Source organism: Tamandua tetradactyla, chromosome 2 (genome assembly GCF_023851605.1).
Source record: "Tamandua tetradactyla isolate mTamTet1 chromosome 2, mTamTet1.pri, whole genome shotgun sequence".
Lineage (NCBI taxonomy): Eukaryota > Metazoa > Chordata > Mammalia > Pilosa > Myrmecophagidae > Tamandua > Tamandua tetradactyla.
The window spans coordinates 100,442,545-100,457,359 of NC_135328.1; the positions used below are offsets into that span (position 1 = coordinate 100,442,545).

Genomic DNA, 14,815 nt, shown 5'->3' on the forward strand with positions numbered 1-14,815 from the left:
ATACTAATTTTATGTGATACAGACCCTGACTATTTTAGTTTGCAAGCTGCCGGAATGCAACACACCAGAGATGGATTGGCTTTTAATAAAAGGGGATTTATTTTGTTAGCTCTTCAGAGGAAAGGCAGCTAACTTTCCACTGGGGTTCTTTCTTACGTGGGAAGGCACAGGATGGTCTCTGCTGGCCTTCTCTCCAGGCTCCTGGGTTCCAACAACTTTCCCCGGGGTGACTTCTTTCTGCATCTCCAAAGGCCTGGGCTGAGATGAGGAATGCGGAGCTGCTTAGGCTGTGCTACGTTGTGCTCTCTCATTTAAGCACCAGCCAATTAAGTCAAACGTCATTCATTGCAGCAGACACGCCTCCTAACCAACTGCAGAGGTAATTAGCAACAAATGAGATTCACGTACCATTGGCTCATGTCCGCAGCAACAAAACTAGGTACGTTCACCTGGCCAAGTTGACAACTGAATCTAACTACCACACTGACCTTATTTTGCACCATTCTGTCTTCCTTATTCATATGTTGACTTGGAAGTTTCTTCATTGCATTTTATTTATAATTATTTTACCAACTCTGTTAAAGAATTTTGAAGAGAGTGACCCATCTTTTTTATGTCTCTCATTGAATGTTTGTTACTGACTGACCACAGTCACTAGCTATACATTTTAAATAGTCAAGAATGATAAGTGAAAGAATATATGGGAGAGTAGGAATGTAGTATTTCAGTCTCTCTTATACTTGCTTTTCTTCTCATGTGTGCTATCATTTACCTACACATAATCCCACCTGTTCTTCTTCTGTCCTACTTCATCTGAACCAAGGAGGAATTTTTTGTTTCTTGTCCATTTGTACACATGGGATTATACTAAGGAGCCATTATATTACTACCACTTCTGGTTTTGTCCTTTACTCTTAACACAAAAACAAGTTCTCAAAAGTAGACTCATACACACTTTCCATGGGGATTGAATTTGTGATGGAAATTAGAATTAGCTAACCATCATACTTCCTCATATTTTTGGAAGGCAAAAAGGAGAACATGGTTGCAGTCCTATAAAACATCTCCAGAGAAAGGCAAACGGTTTGTGGGCCTCAGTTTGAGAATTTTGGAATATTTTTAGATCAAGTTAGTAAGCTGTGTGTGAATCCAAATACGGAGGTGAACAGATCTACCTATGACTTGGTTTTTTCACCTAGAGCAGGTTTTCTGACCACTCTAAGCTTATCTTTATTTATAGCCAGCAGCATTATAATACTTATATAACTTGTAGGGATATTGTGATATTAAATTTAATAATTTACATCAAGGTGCTTAGCATGCTTCAGAGCATGAAGCCAGTGTTTCCTTAAAAAGGATAGATTTGCATCCGAATTAATATTAGTTTTAAGAATTGGAAATTTAAGATTTTGTGTATCTAATTACTGAAGGAATAATTCTATGCTTTTCATCCAACTTTATCTTTTCTGCCTACCTGCTTACCATTCTCCCACAGAGAACTGAATTTTCAGAGGAGACATTTTTTACTCAATGATTATGTGTATATAAATTTAGGAAAAATCTTTTGACAACTAAATAATATTTTTATTACAGCATGGTCTATAATTGGATTGATTAAAATAGAATTTGTAATAGCGAGTTTTAAAAGCCAATTTGAGATCCCTGATACCTAAATTTCAAATTAAAGTTCATATTAAGAAAACAAAATGATGAATTATTTTCAAATTCTTAAGTATTTATTCAAATACTTCAAATTCTGATATTGTATCAAGATTTATAGTTAGTATTTGAATTTCAAATCAGTTAAGTTGGAATGAAATTTGATGCTTATATAAGGAATAAATGAGTTAATTTTTAGCTGTTTTAGTAAGTACCTAACACCTAGTTTAATTTTTTTCATACAGAAACGGTTTTTATATTATTCTACTCTTACTTTAATGAATTGTTAAATAAAATATTTACTGTATTAAATAATTTTATGTACAACATGCTATTATAAGAAATTCTGTTAATAATTCCTATTTGTTCCACTAGAGGGATCCCTTAGAAAAGTTTTTCCTGTTTTTTTTTTTTTTTCAAATGTCAAGGTATTTCTGTACACCTTTCGTTGACAGTGGAATTTTTTCAAAAAGGATTTCAGAGAAGAGTTAATAATTATTATTTTCCTCTAGAGTAGATACCTACAAACTAGCATTTTCTAAAATGTTGTTGAGGTATATTTTAGTTTTGCCACCTATTTCTTATACAAATGGAATATTTTCTGTTCTCTATTAACTGTTTAAGTTAAACCATAAGCAGAAATGTAAATATAACCTTTTTCTCTAGCTTGACTTTACAACATTATCTTACATAATTGTACTCCCTTTCCCCAAGAGGGAGGAAAAAGGAGGAAAAAATCGGCAGGAACTGTAAAAGAAACCCAGGTGCTATTTGAATAGGTATGTCACAAACATGTATTTACAGAAAGAGCATTTTTCTCAAATGAAGATTTTATTAGACATATACCACCAAACAGAATGCTACTTACTACTGAACAAGTTTGTGTTGTCTAGAGCTCCAAATAATCAGCTCAAGGATATTTCTTTTCCATGATGTTCTAATACTTCATTTTAGCAAAGTCCAAAGAAATAGAAAGCAGGAGTAGACGACATTAGAAGTATTTGGTTTCTGTTTACCTGTTCCTTGTTTTATATTTGCCTGACTAAACGGGGCCCTAGATGGGCCTTATAAAGCAGAGTTGGGTGTGGTGACTCATAGTCTTTAGCATTTTCTTTCTCTCATGATGTAGGGACTGAACAATTCGTTCAAGAAAATCATAGGACTAAATGATTGGTATAAGGGTTTGTTTGTATTTTCAGTTTTATGTAGTATATATTTAGCAGGTATGCATAAAAATTACCAGATTATCTCATTAATAATACATATGTCTAGGCCTCAGCCTCAGATGCTATTTGAATAGATCTAGGGTGTGACTGATGTAGCAATACTGTTCTAACAATCTTTCCTTACCTTCTCACTATACTGGTTTTTTTTATGTAGTTCAAACTTTGAAGCTTAATAGAAAGAGCCAGTTAGACATTTTTTCTTTCTCAGAACAGTTACCCTAGTTCCATAACCTTTGGCAAATGACTTAATATTTCTAAGCTACACCTAAAAGATGAGATTCCTTTCTTTGAGATTGTAGCATATGTTTAATGAACATATAGGATAGTGGTCATAACAGTGCTTGGTTCATAGAAGGCATTCAGTAAATTAGATGTCTTCCTCATTATACATGAAACTTTTGCCATCTGACCCTTGCCCACTTTGACACTTATCTTTTGTTCATTTGTTTCTAAATAATTTGTTTATTGTGCTGTAGCCACTTTTATCTTTTACAGCCCTACAGATACCTCTCATCTAATCATATCAGATTACTTATTCCTAAATAAGGGGCTCTTTGAGGCATCCATTCCTTTGTAGTCATAATCACCCGTCCTTAGAATGTCTTTTGCTGCTTCCCTTTTTCTAATTTCTTATATAAGATTGATTTTTAAGCAGTTGTCATAGCTTCTACAATGACCATTCTAACCTTCCTGCATCTCCACCTCCACCACCCACACACTTGCTTTGTCTCATTCTTTCCAGTCCTGTCTAAGATGCATCATGCTATGATGAGTAGAGAATGTGCTCTGTAAGGAGACATGGATATGAATCCCAACAATGTCTTTCTAGATGTGTGAGCTTGGACAGGTTGCTTAATTTTTCTAGTCCTGTTTTAGTTGTTGTTGGTTTAAATGTGCAAAATGGGGATATATTACTGTAAAGAGTTAGGGTAGAAATAAATGGAATAATGTATGTGAAGCATCTAGCCAAGGGCATACATGTAATAAACATTCAATAAATAGTGGCCATTTCTGTTATGTTAATGATTTTATGAATCTTTGTCCCTATTCAGCGTTCTATGCTCATTACCTAATATAATACATATATATATAATAACCTAATATAAAGACACTACCTACATTTGAGTGCTGAGTTATCTGATATGAAACCTATGTACATGTATTTCAAATTTTATTAGTGTGTGATTATATATAATATAAACTAATTCAAAAAAAGACAAATTTAAATTTCAGAGTTCTTATGAATTAGAGAAATGCCAGATTATTACTGTGCTGATATTTTAAAGTCAAATTTAACCTTTACAATAAAAGCAGTTATGATTTAAGATGTTATTTCAGATGATTTGTATATAATAATCAAAATCCAATAACTTGATATAATGTGGTTTATAAAACAGCCCTCTGATTTAATGGTAACTTTCAAATTTTCAAAATATTTCTTTTTCTTGTAATAGCAAAATTTCATTGAGTTGGATGAAAGTAGACAGAGACTATTACAGAAATGCAAGGAACTTATGAAGAGAGCTAGGCAAGTATGTAACCTCGGTGCAGAGCAGACTGTTCCTCAAGAATATCAGACAGTAAGTATAAAATATATATATACATTGCTGCAGTTACCATATTTAATATACACATTATTTTTAAAACTTGTGTGTTAGGCATTGTAACAGACCATGGAAAACATGATATACCATGAAAAACATGGCATTTCTTCCCCCATTTTAAAACTAAATGTACACATAGAATAATTTCACTTAATAGATTATTTTCCTACTGTACTCAGACTTGGGGCAACAATCAGTCTTATTGCATAGTACCAGACTTCTTAAAACATGGGTATTAGCTTACAGAATTATTGGTACCATAACATTCATTCTTCCAACAAAACTGGGATTTTCTCCTCCAACCTGCCTTTAAGGAGTAGAATCAGAGGGTGGGATGTAGATTTTTATGGAAGTGTAGTACCAGTAATTGGTAAGCACGAAACTGAAACTGGCATTGATATTTATAAAAACAAAAGGTGGTTGGTATGCGCAATATTTTCCTGGAAATTGGGATGTTTAATTAGGGTTAATGGAGCTGAACCTTTGGAGTAAACATCTGTCAGTAAGGAAAGGATAAAGAACCTTTTCTTATTTCTATTCTTTTTTGGGGGAGGTGGGGGTAGGGGGTGAAATTGCATGGTCTAGGAATTGAACCCAGGTCTCCTATGTGGAAGGCAAGCATTCTACCACTGAACCACCCATGCACCCCATTCTGTTTTATTTTTTTCATTGTCAGGCACTGGAAATCAAACCCAGGTCTCCAGCATGGCAGGCCAGAACTCTGCCTGCTGTTAGCCACTGTGGCCCGCCCACCCCATTCTATTTTATGTTTTTATTTCATGAGTTGGTAAAAATGTGGAAATGCTGCCCTTCCCTTTAGTCCAAGTTTCACCATTATGTAGCCCTGTGACTCTAGGCTTTATCCAGTAAGTGGGGATGACACCTTGCCTTACATACCTGCTCTCTCAGAATAATGTCAGAATGAAATAAGATAGATAGAAAATGCATTTTTAAAATCTGATATTTATATGGCTCTTTTTATACTTAATTTCAAATTTTAGTTTTATCAATGGATAATGAAATATCTATGAAATATATAAAGCAGAACTGGAAAATGACTCATTTGGATTATACTTTTCAAATCCCTGAAGGTTTGATTCTATAATGTCAGGCACAGAGACCACAAAGAATGAATGTGATTCCTTGGATACAAAGTAGAAATTTTGTAGATACTTGTAAAACAAGTTAAGAGTTTGTTTCTAAAAATATATCTGAACATCTCCAAAATACATTGCGCTATCATGAAATAAATAGTAGTAGAATGTTTGTACTGATTTTTTTCTTTCAGAAAGTAGCAGTGATTCTGCCCTTAATAAATCACTGTTTTTGAAAGGAACAAAATTAGAAGATAATTCATCTATTAATTCATTTAAAATGTACTGATTGCCTGTTATGTATCAGGTATTGAACATGACAGATATACTTTCTTCTCAACTAAAGCTTGCAATCTAGTATGAAGGGTGGGGCAGACAAAAAAAATTAATCAGCCAAGAAATGATGTCAGTGAGAAATGCTAGGAAGAAAAATAAAACAAGGTAAGGGGATAGAGTTAGAGGGTTGGGAGGTTGGTCAGGCCTTTGAGAGGATGCTATTTTAGATGAGTCCTGAATGCAGAAAAGAAATTAACCATATGAAGTTGTTTTGTTTTGGGTATTTGTTGTTGTTGTTGTTTTGCATGGGCAGGCTCCGGGAATCAAACCCGGGTCTCTGGCATGGCAGGCAAGAATTCTGCCACTAATCCACCATTGTACCCATGTGAAGTTTTGAAGAAAGAGAATTCCAGGCAGAGAAATCAGCTTGTTCAAAGCCCCTGAGACAGAAGTATATTTGGCATGTTTGGGAATAGAAGACTCAATGGTGATATAAAAAAAAAAATTGTAATCCAAGCAGAGAGGTAGGCAGAAGACAGATCATAGACCCTAGAAGGACTTTGGGTTGTATTCTTTTTGAGATGGAATAATCCACTGGAGGATTTTAAACAGACGAGTGATGTGACTAATTACAGTTTATACAAGAGCACTGCAGCTGTTGTGGGAGAGTAGAGTCAGAATAAAAGAATGGGAGCATAGTGAGCATTTAGAAGGTTATTGGTTTGAGCCATGCAAGAAATTAAAATGGCTTGCATTAGGGTGGTAGCAATGTAGAGAGAAAAAAGTTGACAGATCTGGGATGTCTTTTAGTGATAGAGCCAGCAGGACCTGCTTGTGGACTTGAAGGAAAGGGTAAGAGAGAACTCCTAAATTTTATACCTTAACAAATAATGATGCTATTTACTGAGATGGGGAAGACTAAAGGAGAAACAGATTTGCTCAAAGGGGTGTGGGTAAGGTGAATGAAATAAAGATTTCTGTTTCACTTAAATTTAAGACACATAGTAGAGTCAAGTGGAGACATCATGTAAATGTTGGGTTCAGTGGAGAAGTTAAGAGATTCAACAAAACATACTACCAAATATCTGAACTGCTTTCTAAAGCATAAAGCCAAAATGAGGAATAAGTTGTAATGCTTCAGGTTCTATTTCAGGATTTCCAGACTCATTTTGTTTCTTGTAGTATATGGACTTTGCAGGTTGTGCTGATAAGCAAAACAATATACTGCTTGCCTCTTCACAGGAAAGTATTTGTTCTAATTTGTCTCTGTGGCCTGGACTCAGAGATAATATTATGGTGAAATTCTTCTGTGAAAATAATTGGATTCTTAGGATGCTTTTGTAGTTCTTTATAAGTACAGTATAAAGTTCTAACTTCTTGCTCTCTTTCAATGCCCCACATATTCTGGACCCATTCTACCAATTCAGCAAGTACCCACCATTCCAAATGGACACAACTCCTCACCCCCTATGGTATGCAGTGCTCATTCTTTTTTCCAAAATTCTATCCTCCCCTCTTCCCTGATTTTCTCTAGCCATTTTTTTTTTTTTTTTTTTTTTTTTTTTGCTTTAAGGTCCAGAGGTGAATTCTGGGCCTCTGAATTCTCTTAACTCTCCTGTAGCATGAACTGATACTTCTTTTCTTTAAATTCCCATAGCCTATATGATATGTACTGCTTATTTTAATACTCAACATCAATACATTGTCTTAAGGTGTTATCAAGTGTTATTAAGTATATACATTATTTTCTTTTAAAAGTGTAAGTTTTTTAAAGGCAAAAAAAAAACCCTATTTATAATAATTCTTTGTATCCTTGTTGTATGCCAGCATGCTGTTGAACACATAGTAATTATTCAGCAGATTATTTTTCTTATAACTATTTTAACTATTTCCACAGTGCCCTCTTATAAGGGTGAACATTTTTTTTCTCCTTCAGGCTTTCCAAGATCTCCCAAACACACTGGATGAAATTGACGCTTTATTAACTGAAGAAAGATCAAGAGCTTCTTGCTTCACAGGCCTGAATCCTACAGTATGTCTCTCTTCCCTATTCCCATTCTGCAGCCACCACTACCCCCACCCTACATACTCTCACACACTTCTCTGCAGTACTTGCCTCCCACTCTGTACCAGAGCTCCTGGTAATAATAAGCTAGACAGCAGGAACAATGTGCTTTAAATGCCAGATTCTGAATCTATTAGAATTTTAAATAGATTCTTCCTAAGGAACACAGTGTTCTGTGCCTTTTCTTTATAAAAAGAATAGTTGGGGTAACCTGAAATACTGCAATATTTAGTATTTTTTCAAGGACGAAAAATGATATTCAGTATGTTAGAAGAACATAAATTAATTGCATACAAACAATGCAACACAATTGGCATGTTCAGTTAAGGTTTTAATTGATACAAATTTTGTGTAATTTCATTTGGTAGGTTTATCTTAAAGAATTTTTTTCCCCTGCCAGGTTGTTGAAGAATACACAAAGAGAGAAGAAGAAATAGAACAGTTAACTGAGGAACTGAAGAGCAAGAAAGTTGAGCTGGATAAATATAGGGAAAACATTTCACAGGTATTGTTTATTTTTTATCTTTTCTTTTTAATCATATGTTTACTATTAAAAGTACAGAGATGTAGAATAATCTAAAATGAAATGATAGGCTTTTAAGAGGAATGGTGCATTGTGTGTTCTCATAGCCAAATTGATACTAAATTTGTTTTATGTAAAGTTTTGTTTGATTGTAATTATACTTCTTTTAAATTGTATTTTTTGCATTGCCTTCAATTGTAGGTAAAAGAAAGGTGGCTTAATCCTTTAAAAGAGCTGGTAGAAAAAATTAATGAAAAATTCAGCAATTTTTTTAGTTCCATGCAGTGTGCTGGTGAAGTTGATCTCCACACAGAAAATGAGGTAAAATTGCATTTGAAATATGTTCCTTGGCAAGTAATTTTAATTATCTGCTGTAAGTAATATAAATTGTTTACTTTAGTGTTATATCTATGAAAATTTTTGCCTACTAAAAAGTTGTTCAAAGGAAAGGCCACTTAAGGGATTCTATCAGGGTTCATTTTTTTCAGTGACCTTTGAGATTAATGATTACTACCTAACTCTTTCTTATATTTGGTCTGAATAATGGTTTTTCAGCTTTGATAAGCAAATACATTGCTTTATAAATCTACCACTGCCCAAGTTAGAAGAATCATGAACAAGTTGGCAAAAATAACTGAAATATAGTATATATCAGGCTTTCCTTTTGATCAAGAATTTAAAGGAATTTCATAATAATGAAGGTGTTTGGAAGTTTGCTACTAATTTGAAAGAAATTCATGCATTACATTTTAGTGTAAAGTTAATTTTTCTTTAAATAGGTAGAGGTGAGCTGGTATTTGCTTCAGAATATATGGGAACAGGGAGTAGTTGGGGATATATAGATGAAACCATGTATTGGTCATAGTTGAGGCTGGTTGATAGTCCATTGGACTCATTTTAGTTTTCTTTCTGATTTTGCATATATTAGACATAAAAGGTTTTTTAAAAAATAAGAAAGTATTAAAGACAATAAAGAAAGTATTCATTTTCTTTCACAACTTAAAGTTTTGCATTTTAGTTTCATACAGAAATGTAAAGCAAGATAGCATCTTTGTCCCATAACTCAGCTATTTAGTGGAGGAAACATCATTTCACTTTTAAATTCTAGTGAGAACTAGACCTGCTTTTATAAAATCGTCATCTATGCAGTTTTTGGACTTGTTAGAAGTAAGGGACATTGCAGTAATAATAATTAATGTATAATATTGTTCCTGTGTACCCGGACACTCTGCTAAGCACTTATAACTGTGTTATCTTGTTTAATCCTCACAACACTCCTACTGACCATGCTTTACAAATAAGCAAACTGAAATCTTTTGTAAAAACTAAACTTTAATGGAAAATAGACATTACCTTTGATTTTTAATAGTATTTTTAATAAGTAATTGCAGATTATTTTAATGGAAAATAGACATTCTTACCTCTTTTCAGCTTCCTCCCTGGAATGCCTGTTCTGGGCTCCCCAGTCATGGTTTTGGGTCTTCATTAGCCAAGGCTTCCATTGAAATGGAGGAAGCTAGAATGGGGCAGAAAGAGCACAGCAAGGTTGGCAGAGCCAAAAGCAAAGCTGTCATAATCAAAGCTGGTGTAGTTAAGAAAACACATAGTTAAGAAAGTTATTGTGGAAGAAATCTGATGAAAGTTACAAAGTAAACCTTGGGATTAAAACTATTGCAAATTCATTGCTGTCATTTATTTGTTTTTTGAGGGGTATACAGATTGAAATTGATATTTCTAAAATTTGATAGCCTATCACAATCTTTAGCAGTAAGAACTTTTACAAAAATGTAAACTTCTTATCCATAAATTCAATCTTGGGCCTGTGCTGTCCATTATAGTAGCCATTAGCCTTTATATTGAGCACTTGAATCATAGAAAATGTGCTGTAACTATAATACATACCAGATTACAAAGACTTAGTATTAAACAAAGAATAATATTTCATATTGATTACATATCGAAATGAAAATATTTTGGATATGCTAGTTTAAATAAGATGTTAAAATTAATTTTAACCTTTATCTTTTTGCTTTCTTTTTAGTGTGGCTATTAGAAAATTTTAAATTACATATGTGGCTTTCATTCTTTCTCTCTTGGTCAGCACCGTCTTAGACCTTAAGGCTCTATTTATTAAATAAGTAACCTTTACTTAGTAGTTATGTATTTTATTTTTAAGGTAAGCTGAACCAGACTGACCTAAAAATGACATTGATATGAACGGTATAGAAGTCTTAGTTTGGGCAAGAAGACTGTAATTTTCAGAAGACTATAAGTTAAATATTTATTGAGCACCTAGGACATGCCAGGTTTTTTCCTAAGTTTTGTGTATATATACACATACATATTATGAATAATTTTTCAAAGTATGCATATAGACCCTATGTATTTTATTCTTAACCAGCTAAAGAAATAAAGTCATGAGGGCTCTTGGCATACACAGCTATGTCTCTAGCAGAAAATGGCATGACCCTCTCCCTTGTGTCCAAATTACTTTCACTTGTATCTTAAAACCTATCAATTTAGAACTAGAATAGTGTCTTTTGGTGACAGGATTCTTCTTCACTTAGTAATCTCTGAAAACCCTAGGGAAAGTCTACTAAATTTGAAAAGAAAAGTATGAGAGGAGGAAAAAAAGTTACTTTCTTAATCTGAATATTTTCCTTATCTAAAGCTCTTTGACAACAACTTGTTCTTTAATGTTTTGTTGTTTTACTTTTAAACAAGTACACTAAATTTTGGTTTTTACTATTAAAATTGATTTCTTCGGTATATTTTCAATTGATAGTATGAAATTACCAGAAAAAACTGTCATCTTTAATTATCTTTTTAATGTTTTTTAGGAAGACTATGATAAATATGGAATTAGAATTAGAGTCAAGTTTCGCAGTAGTACTCAACTGCATGAATTAACTCCTCATCATCAAAGTGGAGGTGAAAGAAGTGTTTCTACCATGTTATACTTGATGGCACTTCAGGAGCTTAATAGATGTCCATTCAGAGTAGTTGATGAAATCAATCAGGTATGGTGATTGTACTTTTACTTGGGTATTATGTAATATGTGATAGATAAAAAAGGTAATCATTATTTTTATTGTCATTGATAAGGGAATGGACCCAATTAATGAACGGAGAGTGTTTGAAATGGTTGTTAATACTGCCTGTAAAGAAAATACATCCCAGTACTTCTTCATTACACCAAAGGTAGGTAATGCATAGCCTAAAAATGCTTATATATTCAGAAGTCCTCTGTGACCTAATCTTGTGGTAGATTTTGACCAGATCTGTAAATATGAGCTGAAATATTCCCAAAAAGGGAACGAAAAACATTACAGTAATATTTGTATTAATAAAGAGGATAAGTTCCAATAACATAACTTAATCAGAAACCTCATCAGGGGAAGACATGTAAGAGGCATATCATTATGTTCTAGAGCCAATATCCTCCTTGCCCTTTGGCACTTAATCCTCTTCTAGAACAGTTCCTCCTTTAGTGCTAAACAGTAACTAGGAAATGCAAACCATAGAGCTCTGTCTCTCTCCATTTCTCTGGAAAGACCTGTCTTGGTACACACCACCATTCCTCTTTATTCACCACTGGCCCAGAGATAACAACATCAGTATCCTCCACCCTCAGATTGACTTTGATAAAAATGTAATTATCTTTAAAAGAATTTTCCTAAACTAGAACTATTGCAATGGGAAAGTTTCTTTTATTACATCTAGTGCTGTGAGTAAATTATAAAACTGTTGTTCTCAAAGATTTACTATATTTAGATATTTTCTTTAATTGAACGTTCTGAAAATTTTCATTGGAGAGCTCATCCTAAATTCAGGTTTTATTGAATAGTAATAGTGTTCTTTTGCAGATGTTCTGTGGAATAGACAAAGTCCATGAATAACCCTATTGCTTACCAAAAACACCTTGTCCTATAACCCAAACCATCTTTTATTTCAGGGTACCAAATCTATCACTGTGCGTGACCTCAGAAGTTGCTTGGAATGTGTTTGCAGATAAATGAGTAAAAATATCTATACTGGGAAACTCTAGAGGATTTACTCTTCTCCATGGCCTACCTTGGAAGTTATATGATTCCAGTTGGCCCAAGGGTGTAGAGGGCTTCCAAGCATGTTGATTATTCATCAGGCCAGATTTCAGATATGCTAATTCAGATGAGGATCTCCACCTGGCAAGGTGTATGTTAAGTCATTTGAGAGTTTGATGAGAGTTCTGTTAATATTACAAATAAGATGTTTGTGCCCATGTAAGGTTGGAAAATCTTACTTCTTAATGTGTAATGTTATATGACAGTTTGTCTGTTTTGACACTTACAGCTCCTGCAAAATCTTCCTTACTCTGAAAAGATGACAGTATTGTTCGTTTATAATGGTCCTTATATGCTGGAACCAAACAGATGGAATTTAAAGGCTTTCCAAAGACGGCGGCGCCGCATTACATTCGCTCAGCCTTCTCAATAGAAGCAAAAGTTGGGGACTTGGAATTTTCTGTGACATTCTGTTTTTAACTGAATAAAAGTTAGGAGATTCATTAAAACTAAAAGATATTTTTGGAACCCTACTTTTAAATACAAGTGGATTAATGAACTGGAGACTGTAGTAGCCTCTTTCTCTGGAACATCATTTGATAGTAAAAATTAAGTCTTTTTCAGTCTAGGTTGAACTTGTCCCCTTACCATCTGGCTGCCATTGAATTCCCATGTTAAAAGGTATTTATTTACTATTGCAAATCAAAATAGTAAATAAAGGTACAATGGAAGGTACAATGGAAGGAGTTATCAATCACAACAAGTTTAGTTGGCATGGTAACCCTTGAGCTTTAATTGCAGAGAAACTTTAATGATGAAGATGTCTCTAGAGCTTAAGTCATAGTTTTCTCCCAGTGTTACTTTAAATTTTTAAAACTTGATATGGAAATTTCTAGTCTTAAATATATAGTAATAATTTATGATAAATCTATTCATTTTCTTATTAGAAAGGATTACCTTCTCTCCGCTAGGAAATTGCATTTAAAGAAAAATGGTTTTATGAAACTTGATGCTATAATTATATTGGTATTTCAAAGGAAAAAGAAGCACTGAGGTTCAAAAATGGTAACAGGACTTCTTTGAAATGCCATAAGATGATGCAGATTGCACACAGAAGATTGACAAAGAATCAAATCAGGTGACAAAGCTTTTTAAAGAAAATGTATATGTGCATTTTTTTTTTAATTTAAAGTTAATTGTATTTTACATCATAATTTTCTAAACATTTTTATAATAATTTTTAGTAAGATTTTTCTTAAGATTTCATATGCTGGTTTTTACAGTTTATATTTGAAATTTCTCAGTGTTATGTAAAGAGTAAGGAAAAATATTGATTTGTTTAAAACCATAATGTAGTTAAAACCTATAGGTACTTCCTTCAGTGTTGGTTTTAAGAAAATCTGTTTTAAACTATTTTCTTTCAGCACAAAAGAAGTAGATGATAAAATCATTTGTTTATCTCTGAGTTATAATAATTAACAGTACCAACCAAATTCTATTAATCTTGTAAGATAATGATCCAAGTACATGTTTTTGAATAGTGGCTCTGTGCTGGCAATGACAAAAGTGTATTTTCTTCTTACCAGCCTGAAAGAATTGAAGAATTGCACTCAGTTCAGTTTTCCAGATTCTTAAATAGCCATTGAAATTTTACATTAGGCCAAAAATTAATGAATAGTAAGTTTATGTCTTCTCACTTAGACGGTTTCTCTTTAACAAGGTATTTTTTTCTCTGTTAAAAAAAAAGAAGGGGCCTTCCCCCTTTTAAACTAAAGCTAATGCATAAACTATGAAAATATTGTTAAATGACATTTTTACCAGAGTGAATAAGTCATATAAACATTGAAAAACTTGGTAACACATTACTAAATGAATGTTGTTGCCAAATTTTTTTTGTTGTAGCTTTATTTTCCACCAAAATATCTATATATGTGTTTGGTGTAGTTTGTTTATTGTCTAAGCTAGTGCCTATCATCTTATTCCTGCCACATAAATATCAATGAGGAAAAGAAGCTTGGAGGTGACATATGTTTGAGGATAAAATGGTCAATTTCATTTCAGTACATATGCCAACAATTATTCCATACCTTGTTTGTAAGTATTTATGTTTCTCTACTTGACAAAGTTAGTATTTGGTTTTACATTGAAATTTTGAACTATGAAGGATAAATTATGTACCATTTAAATTTTTAAAAAAGAATACTAAGTCTAGGAAGTATGGACTAAGCCACTTACAACTTCACATATTATTCCATGAAAATTAATTTTTCATTGCATACAACTTGTGAAAACTCCACATGAAGGCCTGATTTGGTGAATAAATGA

The 14,815-nt window shown here is 33.1% G+C and overlaps 1 protein-coding gene across 4 annotated transcripts in view; it reads left to right on the forward strand.

Moving 5' to 3' along the window:
• The window catches only part of SMC5 (structural maintenance of chromosomes 5), a 135,617-nt gene extending 122,563 nt beyond the window's left edge, over positions 1-13,054 (forward strand). For 2 of the 4 annotated variants that reach the window (XM_077148414.1, XM_077148411.1), the window contains 8 exons: positions 4,340-4,465; positions 7,287-7,331; positions 7,796-7,891; positions 8,325-8,429; positions 8,649-8,768; positions 11,288-11,467; positions 11,553-11,648; positions 12,780-13,054. In XM_077148414.1, the coding sequence (XP_077004529.1) occupies positions 4,340-4,465; positions 7,287-7,331; positions 7,796-7,891; positions 8,325-8,429; positions 8,649-8,768; positions 11,288-11,467; positions 11,553-11,648; positions 12,780-12,923 (912 nt within the window). In that variant the 3' untranslated portion in view covers positions 12,924-13,054. Of the gene's footprint in view, positions 1-4,339; positions 4,466-7,286; positions 7,332-7,795; positions 7,892-8,324; positions 8,430-8,648; positions 8,769-11,287; positions 11,468-11,552; positions 11,649-12,402; positions 12,640-12,779 lie in introns of all 4 variants that reach the window. The other 2 variants (XR_013170486.1, XM_077148412.1) reach the window with 2 other exon arrangements.
• Positions 13,055-14,815: the final 1,761 nt, after the last annotated feature.